Consider the following 14,396-nt stretch of genomic DNA (forward strand, 5'->3'; position numbering starts at 1 on the left):
TGGACATACTGACACTAATACAATTTATGTTAGTACAGTAATAATACACAATTATTAGTATATTTTCTTCACATAGCATTGCCATACTAATTGTGTTTATCTGCACAGAAGATGCCAATAAAAGTTATAATTTTCCTGATTTTTCTGGACAACATCTGGCACCTGCATTATGATTTGGCCGTCTTAATTTTCAGAACTGTTCCAAGTTGTAATTTTATTAACTAAAGCTGCTCTCAGTTATAAACAGTACCAGACAAATGAATATTTTTACTTTTTATCTTGTAATCTGTGGCCAGTAGTTTTTAACAAACCTTAACCCCTTAATGACACAGGACACACAGTTACATCCTGAACATACAGGGTTTTCATGGAGGAGAATCGAGAGCCAATCCTGCTTCATACAATGCTGGCTGTTTCTTATAGTTGACACCTGCTGGCAACAGCTGCAATCAGCACTCACGCTGATCGTGGCTGTTAGCTATTTAAATGCCAAAATCGGAGTTCAAGGGTCATGGCTGCCGGGAGCCTTTTGAAAGCCCCCAGGGCTGCCATTGCAGATTGCTTATCAAACCACGCCTATGGCGTAGTTTGAAAGATTGTACTATGATATTACATCATACTGCAGGAGTGATCGAACCATCATAAGTTCTTTTCCTCTATAGGGACCAAAAAAATGAAAAAATTAGTTTAAAAAGTTTTATTAATTAAAAAAAAAGTAATAAAAGTTTACCCTCCCCCCTTCCTTTGCCATGTTTAATAAAATAATCTAAATAATAAAGCCCAAAAACATATTTGGTAAAGCTATGTCCATAAAAGTCCAGTCTGTCCACTTTATCAAAGTAATGCATAATTTACTCCACATGGTGAACGTCATCAGAAAAAATAAGTAAACAACGCCAGACTTGCGCTTTTTTGGTTACCTCGTTCCAAAAAAAAAATTAATAAAAAGCGACCAAAAAGTTGTATGTACTCCAAAATGGTACCAATAGAAACTAGAGGTCATCCTGCAAAGAATGAACCCTCGCACAAGTTATGGCTGTCAGAAGATGGTGGCAGAAAATAATTTTAAAAAATTACATATGTTTTGGAAAAAATAAAAGTAATACAGCAAAAATGGTATAAATAATTGGTATCATAGTAATCATAGTGACCCATAAAATAAAGCTATGTCATTTTTGTTGCAGTGTGTACGCCGTAGAAACAAGACCCTGCCCCCCCCCCCCCCCCTAAGATTGCGGAATTTCATTTTTTTCCCGCTGAAGGGGCCGCTCCGGCGTGCTCGCGCCGCACAGGTCTTCTGCGCATGCGCAGAAGACCTCTGCGGCGTGAGCACGCCAGAGCGGGACAGAAGAGGGCAGACTGCGCAAGCGCGTCTAATCCAGGCAGAAGAAGGCTTCGGTCGGCGCCATGGAGACGGGGACGCCAACACCGGAGGGGGTAAGTATATAACTTCTGTATGGCCAATATTTAATGCACGATGTATATTACAAAGTGCATTTATATGGCCATACAGAAGTGCTTAACCCCACTTGCTTTCGCGGGACAACCCCTTTAAGTGAAGCTGGAATCCTTGTTGTAAGTATAATGGCCCGACCCTGTCTTCCTATGCTCATTGATTCCTCCTGTCGAGGGTTCATAGTGTTGTACTTTCTGCATCTTCCTCAACACCAGTGTTTCCGAAATTCCAGTCTTCACGATTTCCCAACAGGTGGAATTTTAGAATCTACATAGTATTGGACAGGTGATGTAATTATTGTCGGTGGCTCAGACATTGCCACCCGTGTTCTCTCTATATGATATCCTCAAATCATCACCTGTGAGGATGGGAATTTTTGAAACATTGCTCCACACAGATTAACTTTGCACATTTTTCAGATATTTGCAGGCTGCCTTGGAATGAAGCCTAATTAGTTACTGGAATGTTGCCTTCAGAGCATGATTAGACTAAAATGAAGGTTGTCCTCGTCTCCCCTTGAACCCCAGCCAATACTGCTCCACACTCAACACTTACAGGGCATTAAGAGGACAGTGAACATGGATAGGATTTTGCATTGGGGCCCAGAAGCATCAACTTGCGCCTCTGGATAGGATATATGCCTTTCTTTATCTATACACTATATTTAAATAAATACTGTTAAAACAACATATAACATTTGCAACTAATGCGAATTACATCATATTTTATACTCCAGTCACAGGCAGAGTTGCATTTGCAATTCTGATTACAATTCTTGTTAGCTCTAATGCTCTATAATCAATGCATGTCACTTATAATCTTGAAGTTTACTTTCTGCTACAGTTAGAATTGGGGTTACCACCAGGGTTGCGGGGGTCCGGTCTGGCGTCTCTATCCGGGGTTCCCCCACTCTGGTGGTTGGTCGCTGCGGCTGGTGGTGCGCCCCGCATCGTGTGCTGGTCGGCTGCGCGGCACTCTGGTCTGTGCGCAGGTTCATAATTCTCATAATTCTATCATTGACCTGACTTTCAGTGTTCTGACTTCTGCTTGACTCTGACTTTGCCTCTGGTTCATCCCTCTGTACTGCGCACGTGCTTTCTGGTTCTGACCCGGCCTGTTTTCACCATTCCTTGGTTGCTGTTGCGTTCTGTCTGCTATTCAGGTTCCCACCAGTCTGTTTCCCTGTCCTTCCTTCCTGGGGTCCCTGACACTAGTGCAGCGGACCCCATTGCCCATTTGTTGCCCTTTGGCTTAGCCTAGGGGGGCAAGTAGGTAGGGACATGGGAGAGGGTTGGCGTAGGGATTCCCGGTCTATCTGCCCTGGCCAGCCCTAACAGAAACACTGGCCATACAGTTTCTGGGAACCTGTTAAGACGTTCCTATTTAAACCCTGATATGGAGGCTGTTGCAGCCCTTGTCAATCAGGTGCAAGCCTTAACTGGTTTGGTTCAAGATTTGTCCACTCGGCTTTAGCATCAGGAGCAGACCGCTGCTAGTGCTCCAGGCACCATGGCTGCAGTCCCAGACTCGGGGGTTGAACCTAGGGTTGCGCTACCTGATGTGTTTTCGGGTGACCATCGTTCTTTGTTTTCCGTGAAGCGTGCAAGTTATTTTTCAAACTACGCCCCCACTCGTCAGGTTCAGAGTACCAAAGGGTGGGCATAGTAATTTCATGCTTGAGAGGCCACCCGCAACACTGGGCATTTTCGCTGTCCTCCGACTCACCACCCTGCCAATCAGTTGATGCCTTTTTCGCGGCCCTCGGGCAGATATATGACGAGCCAGATAGAGCGGGATATGTCGTGAGCAAGTTGTTAGGTCTTCGGCAGGGTAGTCGTCCTGCGGAAGAGTTCTGTTCTCAGTTTTGGCAGTTTTGTGTGGAGTCTAGATGGAATGACCGAGCTCTGAAAGATTTGTTTCTGACTGGGTTGTCAGAGTCAGTTAAAGATCTGTTGTTGTCGCATCCGGAACCCGAGACCTTAGAACAGGCTATGACTATTGCTGTGAAGGCCGACGCAAGAGACAGACCGAACCAGCCATGACCCAATCCAAGAATCTGCCCGTGACTTCAACTACCAAAGGAGTCGAGGCAATGGAAGTGGGCTCCTTGTCCCTGAAGGAGCGCAAGGAATTTCGGTTCAGGAACCAATTATGCCTATATTGCAGAGGTCCAGGTCATCGGGTCGCCAGTTGCCCCAAGAAACAGCCGTCGGAGAAACTTCCGCTCCTAGGAGATGTCCGGAAGGATCGCCTAAAAGCTCAGGTACTTCCGTAATGTTCTAAATTGTTAGTGCCGTTCTCTATTACATATAGAAACGCTTATCCTCAATGGTCTGGCTTTCATTGATTCAGGGGCCGCCCTGAACTTTGTTAATTTTGAGTTTGTTAAGTCTATGTCTGCATGCCTGTTACCAGTGAACCCTCCTATCCGGGTCTCGGGTATCAATTCCACCCCGTTATCAGTGGGGTTAATCAGTAAGAGGACCCCTGAACTAGTTTTTTCTGTAGGGGCGCTACATTCTGAGGCGTGCTCATTCCTGGTGATGGAGAGAATTTCTGTGGACTTGGTCCTTGGGTTACCCTGGCTCCGGCAGCACAACCCCCAGTTTGGTTGGTCCATCTCTGAACTAGTCCAGTGGGGGCAAGATTGTGGTGAGCATTTGATCTCCGTCCAGGTGCACTCCACAGAGTGTATGGTAAAGGGGTTACCTCCGTATATTGAGGATTTTTCTGATGTCTCCTCCAAACAACTGTCTGAGACATTACCCCTGCACCGGGAATGGGATTGTAAGAGATCGATCTTATTCCCGGGAGCAAGATCCCTAAAGGGGGAATATATAATGTAACTGTCCCTGAATGCGAGGCTATGAAAGAGTATATCACTGAGAGCCTCACCAAGGGACATATACGTCCTTCTGAATCGCCCGCAGGGGCAGGGTTATTTTTCGTAGAAAGAAAGGATGGTGGGCTCCGGCCCTGTGTTGATTATAGAGCCTTGCACAGGATAATCATCAAAACCCAGTACTCCTTACCTCTGATCCCTGATCTTCTCAACCAGGTTGTAGGGGCCCGTTGGTTCTCCAAATTAGATCTCCGGGGAGCCTATAATCTCATCCGTATCAGAGAGGGGGATGAATGGAAGACAGCGTTGAAAACTCCGTTGGGGCATTTTGAATGTCTAGTCATGCCACTCGGGTTATGTAACGCGCCAGCTATTTTTCAAGGTTTTATGAATACCATTTTTCATGGCATTCTGGGCGTGTTTATGGTTGTTTTTTTGGATGACATTCTGGTATTTTCTCCTGATTGGGAGAGCCATGTGAGGCATTTAAGGACCGTGCTGTCCTATCTTCGAGCCCATCAGTTGTATGCTAAGTTGGAGAAATGCCTATCTGGTGTACAGGAAATTGCCTTTCTGGGATATGTCATTTCTCCATTGGCCATCCGGATGGACTCGAACAAGGTTAATGCCATCACCGATTGGGTGCAACGCACCAACTTAAAAGCGTTAAAATGCTTTTTGGGGTTTGCAAACTCAGGAAATTCATGAAAAACTTTTCGGTGGTGGCCAAACCCTTGACTGACTTGACCAAGAAGGGGCTAGAGTGGATTCCTGGTTGCGGGAGGCTGTGGAGACCTTTGCACTTCTCAAGAGGGCTTTTTCCCAGCACCTGTGTTGGCTCAGCAGGAGCTAGATCGCCCCTTCATCATTGAAGTGGACGCCTCCAAACATGGCGTGGGAGCAGTTTTCTCGCAGGAATCTCCCAGCCGACCTGGTCTCCAACCCTGTGCATTCTTTTCCAGAAAGTTTAATCAGGCAGAATGCAACTATGATATTGGCAACAGGGAAGTGTGGGCCATAAAATGGGCATTTGATGAGTGGAGACATTTCTTAGATGGCACTCTTCATACTATTACAGTCCTCACTTACCATAAGAATTTGGTTTATCTGGAGTCCGCTAAGCGCTTGAACGCATGTCAGGCCAGGTGGGAATTTTTTTTTCATGTTTCAATTTTGTAATCACATATGTGCCGGGGTCCAAGAATGTCAAGGCTGATGCGTTGTAATGCAGCTTTGGGGTTCCCGAGGTAGAGGATCCTCAGCCAGAGAGTATTCTGGGCCCGGGTGTGGTGGAAACCGCTCTTACGTCTGACACCTCTGCTTTACTCCAGTCGGCCCAGCTGTCGGTTCCCCAAGACCTTCGAGAAGGGGGGCTATTTGTACCCCATGTCTTGCGACTCCTCATATGGGGGAAGTTCATTCGTCGGTGTTGGCTGGACATCCAGGGGTCCGAAGCACCCTGGAGCTGTGTGGCCATTTGTGTTGGTGGCCACAAATGTCTCGGTATGTCCGAGAGTTTGTTGAGTCCTGCCCAATCTGTGCTCGAGGGAAGAGTGTACGGAGACGACCTGAAGGCCCGCTTTGTCATTTTCCCGTTCCAGAAAGGCCATGGACCCATCTGTTGATGGATTTTATTACCGACTTGCCCGAATGCCAGGGGTGCTCGGTCATCTTGGTGGTAGTCGACAGATTTTCCAAAATGGCGCATTTTACCGCTCTTAAGAAGCTCCCGTTTGCACCTGAGTTAGCCACTATATTTGACAGGGAGGATGTGCACCTGCATGGGGTCCTTGAGGATATTGTTTCCGACCGGGGAGTCCCATTTGTTGCCCGGTTTTGGAGGGCATTTTGTAAGAATATCAGGATCGGATTGTCGTTTTCCTCTGCCTTCCACCCAGAGTCCAATGGGCAGACGGAACATATGAACCAGGAACTGGTTCAGTACCTCAGAATGTATGTGAGTGATTGTCAGAGTCTCTGGGTCAATTATCCAGCGTTGGCTGAGTTTGCTATCAACAATCATACACATTCGGCATCTGGGTGTCTCCATTCTTCTGTCATTTTGGATTTAATCCCAGGTTCTCGGTGTCCTTCCCCTCCTCTTCTAACAATCCGTCTGCTGACGCTCAGGTTCAGGACCTATAGGAGGTGTGGAAGAAGGTGCAGGACAACTTGGAGCGGTCCTGGGATGCGCTGCTGAAGAGGAGTGGAGGTACACATACCATCTCTGAACCTTTGTCTGTGGGCCAGTTGGTATACCTGTCTTCAAAGAACCTGAAGGTAAAGGTTCCTTCGTTGAAGCTTGCTTCCTCATTTGTGGGCCCTTTCCCTATCACTAAAGTGATTAGTTCGTTAGCATACGAGCTGGCACTGCCAGACACGTGGAGAATCCACAGGGTGTTCCACAAATCGTTCCTCAAGAGGTATGTCCCTCCAGTCACCATTGTTTGGTGACTGAATTATTTAGACCTATGTTACCATGCATAGAGGAGAGCCATTATATCTAAGCCTGCTGCATTATAACATTTTGTCTTATAGATATGCTGCCTTTGATATATATTTTTTCTTGAAGGGGGAACTTACATGCCTTGGAACTTGTGGCTGTGATTTTTGAATACCCTAGCAACGTACCCTGTTTGCTATTACTCCATTGATAGGTCACTTAAAGGGGTTTTCCAGCTTGCACTCACGGTCAGAGCAGGGATACACCACAGTTGGAGCAGAAGTCGCTGCTCCAACCCCTGTGTAGTGCCTGGCGCATGCAACTGCAGGCACAGCTCTCAATGAAAACAATGGGAGCTACGTCTGCAGTTACAAGTGCCGGCCTCTACACAGGGGTCGGAAAAGCAGCTTCCGCTCCAACTCCGGTGTATCCCGGCACTGCTTGGAAAATCCCTTCAAGAGACCCAGCAATGCAGCTGAAAGTTACCAATGGGCCTTGACTGTTAACATAGAGAGAAGGGCGCCCTTCAGGAAGGGGGAAGCTAGCTGAAACTTTGCACCAGGGCCTGTCATCCTTTAGCTATGTCTTGTCTACAGCCCTTATAAGTGTGACATTTGCAGAAATGGAAATTGAAAAAGACTGCAGTCACACCTGAATGTTCACTTTTCTAGTGGCGTTATGGTTCAATTACCTTCGTATTGTCATTGATCTTATCTGTATGATTTCACAAGTAATGGAATATATGCTAGATTTCTGTGTGCAATCTTAAATAAACATTTTTTGATTGTACTTGTTAAATTCTCAATAATCATATAGCCTTTAAATTCTTGTTTGTCTTGTAAACTTGCCCATCATGTTCCATTGTATGTGTATGTTCTATACAAAGTAACCAATGTTGTAGTTTCTGTAGTAGCGATTATAAAACCAAACACATCGATGTTTACAAAGTTAATAAGCAGGCAGGAAATACAATGAAGTTACTTTGGTGTTTGTTTACTGTGCTGAAATCACAGGTCTCTGTTCACAAAGATATATAAATACCTGGAAACAGTGTTCAATGCTCTATTCACTTCTACAAACAGGCAAGTAACAGCAACACAAAAGGCACTGGTCTGTGACCGCTATTCAGCCGGGTATTTAGTAACCGGAGCCAAATATTATGGGTATTACACAGCTATAACTTAATTGCATGTTTTAGTCATTATAAAGCAAATAAGCAAGGTATAATTAAACAATGTCAAAACACATTTAGACTTTGTTTTTATACTGATCTATACCTGTTGTGATCTGCAGGGGGGCATTGCTAGGAGTGGGTGAAAGGCAGGCTAATGAAACATTTCACTACATGTTTTAAGTGGTTCTTGTCAGTATATCCCTTACTATATTTAATTGATGGAATTATGTTCTTTAGTTAATATATAGACAAGATGTATGTAGACTGTATGACTATATACAGTACCGGTCAGAAGTTTGGACACACCTATTAATTTCATGGTATTTCATGTGTTTTTGTTTAATTTTGTACATTGTAGATTGATATTGAAGACATAAAAACTATGAAGGAGCACATATGGAATTAAGTAGTAAATAAAGTGTTAAACAAACCAGAATATGTAGATTCTTCAAAGTAGCCCCCTCTTTCTTTTGATGACAGATTTGCACATTCTGGGCATTCTGTCAGTTAGCTTCATGAGTAGGTCACCTGGAATGGTTTTCAGTTGACAGGTATGCCTTGTCAAGAGTTAATTGGTGTTTTTTTGCCTTCTTAAAGGGCTTGTACCACAATTGTAAATTACCCTTTATCTGTGGGATAGGGGATAACTTGCTGAGTGTTGGGGGTTTCAGCGGTGAGACCCCTGCTGATCTTAAGAACGGGGGTCCCATGTCTCCTGCCCACAATATAAGGTTACTGCACACCCCGCAGTGAGGAGGAGACTGAATGCAGTTCTGGTTGTGCATGCGACCTTGTGCTCCATTCACTTTCATTTGGGAACTTGGAGGTAGCCAAGCATCATCCAGCTATTTCATTCAGCGCCATTGAAGTGAATAGAGTGCTGACCGTGCATGTTCAGCCAGTTCTCCATTCACAGTAATAATACTGCAAGGAGAGAGAAAAAACGCCTTCAGTGACAAGAGTCACATTCTCAAAGTTGGCGGGGGTCTCAGTAGATAGGGGATAACTTGCAATTGTGATACAACCCCTTTAATGTGTTTGAGACTATCAGTCGTGTTGTGCAGAGGATGGAGCTATATTGGTACATAGTTCCATACAATGTTTAGCCCTATTCAACTACTGTTCTAATCCACATTAGTAAAGAGAAATGACAGTCCATCTTTACTTTAAGACATGAAATTAAGTTATAGCTATGTAATACCCATAATATTCAGAATATGTCAATTCAAAATATGTCAAGAACTTTGAAGGTATCCTCAAGTGCCATCAAGAAAACCATCAAAAGCTATGATGAAACAGGCTCTCACGAGAACCACCCCAGGAAAGGAAGACCAAGAGTTACCTCTGCTGCAGAGAAGTTCATTAGAGTTACCAGCCTCAGAAATTGCTAATTAACAACACCTCAGATTACAGCCCACATAAATGCTTCACAGACATCAATTACCAGACACATCTTAACATCAATATTCAGGGGAGACTGCCTTTATGGTCATATTTCTGCAAAGAAGCCACCACTGAGGACCATCAACAAGAAGAAGAAAAGCGCTTGGGCCAAGAAACACAATGAATGGACATTAGATCAGTGGAAATCTGTACTTTGGTCTGATGAGTCAAAATTTAAGATTTTTATTTCCAACCACCGTGTCATTGTGAGACGCAGAAAAGGTAAGCAGATGGTTTCTACATGTGTGATTTCCACCATGAAGTATGGAGGAGGAGGTGTGATGGTGTGCGGGTGCTTTGCTAGTGACACTGTTGGTAATTTATTCAAAATTCAAACCCCACTTAACCAGCATGCCTACAGAAGCATCCTTCAGCGTCATGCCATCCCATCTGCTTTTGGGACATCATTTGTTTTGCAACAGGACAAGGACCCCCAAACACATCTCCAGGCAATGTGAGGGCTATTTGACCAAGAAGGAGAACGGTGTAGTGCTTCGTTACATGACATGGCCTCCACAACCACCTGACCTAAACACAAGTAAGATGGTTTGGGGTGAGTTAGACCTCAGAGTTCAGGAAAAGCAGCCAACAAGTATTCAGCACCTCTGGAAACTCCTTCAAGACTGTTGGAAAACCTTCCAAGGTGACTACTGCATGAGCAGTCTTCAAACAGCTACTTTGAAAATATAAAACATACTCTAGTTTGTTTAACATGTTTTTGTTTGCTACTTAATTCAATCTGCGTTCTTTCATAGTTTTCATGTCTTCAATATGAATCTACATTATAGAAGATATAGAAAAAACATGAAATGACAAGGTGTGTCCAAACTTTTGACTGGTACTATAGTTGCATTAGTATAAATTGACTCACACAAAAAAGTGTAGTTGACTGTACTTTTTGATGATGAAATTGCATCAAAGGTTTCCCAATGTTTGCTAGTCAAAAGGTAGTCCAAAAGACACTTTTTAAACATGCATTTGGCAACAAATCAAATACTCCATCTCCCTACCATAAAACATTCTGCATAAAGATGGTTCCTGCGTACTAATCTCTAGCAACTAAAAACATTGTCTACCTTGATATTTGGTACTGCTGTCATGTATGAAATACGCTGGCTATCTGCCAAGTTCAAAAGAGTGTAATTGCTCAAGCTAGAATTGCTGATAAGATATTGATTATGTAATAAATGTATTGCATGTATCTCCACCATCTTGACCTTCAATGTTTTCTATTTTGCGATGAACTTACTGGCAATTTACAGATATCCCAAAGTTGAGTAAAGTATTCACTTGATCGGCATCCCCTTTCCAGGCAGCCTCGTACAGTAAGGTCTTTTTGTTTTCCAGGGAATGAGTTACTGATGAGTTTAAGTGTGGACATCTCTCCAGCTGCCACTGTTTCAGCCCCCCGGTTCTTCTGACTTGTCTCTTGGATTTGGAAAGTGAGATGGAGTCATGTAGATCAAGCAGTTTCCATGCAATTTCCATTTGCTCAGACATTGCTATAATTGCTCTGCAAGTGCAGCTCAGAAGAAACCAGGTACAGTCTTTGCATTCAATGCTGAGACTACCTTCCCACATTCCAGAGCTGTCAGATTAAGGGTGAGCCTATTCCTGTTTTGCTGTTGTCATGGGCAGCACAATTTGACACTCAGTGTGTAAGTCTCTGCTCAAGGTCACCAGATTTCATTTCTGTTATTGTAACATTCTTTCCTTTGTTACATGATGGATTTAAACATTACAGTATTGTACTGAAACAATAGCTAATCTTCTATGTGCGGATTAGCCCAAAAGACATTTTGGCTATGCTTTCATACTGTAGATTATTAACTAACCACATTTTACCTTAAACAAATCTGCTTTGAATCAATTTTATGTTATATTGTACGTTAAGGCCCATTTAGACACTGATTATGGCCCAAAATTCACTCAAAAGCCATCCTTTGAGCGGTAATCGTTGCGTCTAACTGCGGGCCACCATGCACTGTTCATGCACTATTCGTTCATCGGTTGTTTGCGTATACAAAACAGCTGCTTTGTTCTCGTAGGGATCGCTGTGGTATCCCGCTCTGCCTACATTAACTCTTAAGTAGCTAATTAGCCACTTACAGTTTTGCAAAGATGATCGCTCAGAACTGTCACTCAAACTGTCTGAGCGACTTTTGAGCGATCATCGATCCATGTAAATGGGCCTTTACTGGTATTACATCAAGGCCGCCTAAAACAGGGGATCACCTATGAGGCTGGTTAATAAATTTACGCATGTATCAAAAAGGTTGCAAACTTTGTATGTTCTAAAAATGCCCTGAGGATATAACATTTAATGTGTGTGAAGCTAAAAAGTTCTTTTTAGGGTACGTTTACACTTAATGAATGCGGTTTTTGACACAGATCTGCAGTAGATTTAACCCTTTCAACTGAAGGAATAAAGTCTGCTGCAAACCTATCTCCAAATCCTCATCAAAATCAATTCCAGTGTTAAAAAAAAAAAAAAAAAAAAAATCAATTCCAGTGGTGTAGATTTAGATGAACTTTTTAATGCAGATTTCGGTGTGGATAGTCCGCTGTGGAAAATCTGCACCAATTCCCCTGCGTGTGAACATACCCTTACAGTGGCAGATTTCCTGAAAGTAACAAAGCCCAATCAATGTTTTTGTAAGTTACCCGAGACTCGTTTAGCTCCATTTACATAGAGCAATAAGCAATATATGCCTAAACAGTTATTAGTACAATCATTTTGGCACTTGCAGTTATAACATTGACAGCAGCACATCCCTGTTTACACAGAGCAATATGCTGTAAGCCACAGATGATTTTTGATGTCACATAAAGATATCATCACCCGACAAGTAAGTGTTTGTTCATATGTCAGGTGATCTACAGAGCCTTCATATGAGCATATGATCGGGTGTTACGAATGTTTCTTCAAATGTTCAATTATGATTATCTGCCTCTGTGAACAGCCCTTAAAGGAATGCTGTCACGTCCTCACAACACCATAAACTAAGCTAATTTTTTATTCTCACCGGCTCCATAGTTCCTGTGATGCCTGCTGCTGAAGATTGGTACTAAAAATTCAACTCTTTTATGGTGCCATGCGTTTACTCTCCCCCATAGACTTGTATAGGAGAGCATGCATGCAACACTCTGAAAAGAGACCGATTTTCAGTGCTGTGCGTGATCTTCAGTGGTGGGCATCACAGGAACCATGGACCAGGTGAGTATAAAAAATATCTCACCCATATCTCTATCACGTCCCATAACAGCTCCATAACTTAGTTTCCCTTTAAACCCTTTCCCACTCCAGGACGTACATTTACGTCCTGGAGTGTCAGGGTATGTATGCAGAGAGGTCGCTGGGCGACCTCTCTGCATAGAGAGCGGGCGCCAACTGTTTACTACAGCTGACACCCGCGGGCAATAGCCGCGATCGGCAATTCTGACAGCGGCATTTAAAGCCCCCGAACGCTGTTCGGGGATCCTGTACGGCCCCCCAGCAGTGAGATTGGGGGAGATGTGCAGGTGTCATGGCTGCTAGGGGCCTTCTGAAAGGCCCCAGGGCTGCCTTGAGAGATTGCCTATCAAGTCATCCCCGTGGGGTGGCTTGATAGGCTGCCTGTCACAATGCAGTATGACGTAATGTTATAGCATTACGTCATACTGCAGGAGCGATCAAAGTAGAGGGGTAACTTGAAGCTCCCGGGCCCCAATGCAAAACTTGTAACAGGGCCCCCAACTATAATGCTTTACTCATAATACTGGGTTCCCTATATGGAGAAGAGAGGCTGTATGGGCCCCCTAAGGCTCCTGGGCCCGGGTGCAACCGCATCCCCAACATCCTCTATAGTTACGCCCCTGGTTCAAAGTATCGCATACTGTAGTCCCCCAGGGGGACTTAAAAGTAAAGTGAAAAAAGAGCAATAAAGTTTTTTTAATTGTTAAAAAAAAAATGGAATAAAAGTTTAAATCACCTTCCTTTTGCCATATCTATAATTAAAAAGTCTAAATAATAAAATAAAAATACATATTTGGTATCGCCGCGTTCGTAAAAGTCCAATCTATCAAAGTAGCACATTATTTACCCCGCATGGTGAACACTGTCCGAAAAAAAAATAAGGAAACGCCAGAAATGCACTTTTTCAGTCACCCTGTCTCCCAGAAAAAATGCAATAAAAAGCGATCAAAAAGTCGTATGTATTCCGAATTAGTACTAACAGAAACTACAGGACATTCCACAAAAAATGAGCTATCGCTGAATTACGTCGACGGAAAAATAAAAAAGTTATTGCGCGCACAAGATGACCGCAGAAAATAATTGAAAAAAAATTAAATGTCTTTGAAAAAAAAAAAAAAGAGTAGTACAATAAAAAAAAATAAGGGTGGCTACCCACTACAGTTTTTCTTCACTGCGAAATTCGCAGCGTTTTTTATTTCTGCAGGGGTCTGTGGGACTTTTAATGTTAAAATCGTGATTGCGCAAAATCGCAATTTACCGCGAAGTCCCATAGACCCCTGCAGAAAAAAAAAAACCGCTGCGAATTTCGCAGTGAAAAAAAAAATTGTAGTGGGTAGTCACCCTTAGTTTGGTAGTAATCGTACCGACCCATAGAATAAAGTTATCATGTCGTTTTTGTTGCAGTTTGTGCACCGTAAAACAAGACGCACTGAAACATGGCCGAATGTTGTTTTTTTTTTCTTTTAATTTTACTCCACTTAGAATTTTTTAAAAGTTTTTCAGTACATTATATGGTACATTAAATAGCACCATTGAAAAATACAACTCGTCCCACAAAAAAGAAGCCCTCATACAGCGACGTCGATGGATAAATAAAGGAGTTAGGATTTTTAGTGCCAGCAGTAAACAAGCTTTTTTGGGCTGTTATAATATTCACATTTTTTTATTGTGTTACAATGTGGGCAGCATGGTGGCTCAGTGGTTACCACTGTTGCCTTACACTGCTTGGGTCCTCAGTTCAAATCCCTCCCAAGGGCAACATGGTGTTTGTAATGTTCTCTGTAGGTTTCCTCTGGGTACTCT

At 43.3% G+C, this 14,396-nt stretch overlaps 1 protein-coding gene across 1 annotated transcript in view; it reads right to left on the reverse strand.

Annotated features, from left to right (window-relative positions):
• The window catches only part of LOC136625783 (ankyrin repeat domain-containing protein 65-like), a 38,690-nt gene extending 27,785 nt beyond the window's left edge, over positions 1-10,905 (reverse strand). The window contains exon 1 of the mRNA XM_066600274.1: positions 10,608-10,905. Within this exon, the coding sequence (XP_066456371.1) occupies positions 10,608-10,858 (251 nt within the window). The 5' untranslated portion in view covers positions 10,859-10,905. The remainder of the gene's footprint in view (positions 1-10,607) is intronic.
• Between the last annotated feature and the right edge of the window lie 3,491 nt (positions 10,906-14,396).

The sequence above is a fragment of the Eleutherodactylus coqui genome, chromosome 1, assembly GCF_035609145.1.
Source record: "Eleutherodactylus coqui strain aEleCoq1 chromosome 1, aEleCoq1.hap1, whole genome shotgun sequence".
Taxonomy (NCBI): domain Eukaryota; kingdom Metazoa; phylum Chordata; class Amphibia; order Anura; family Eleutherodactylidae; genus Eleutherodactylus; species Eleutherodactylus coqui.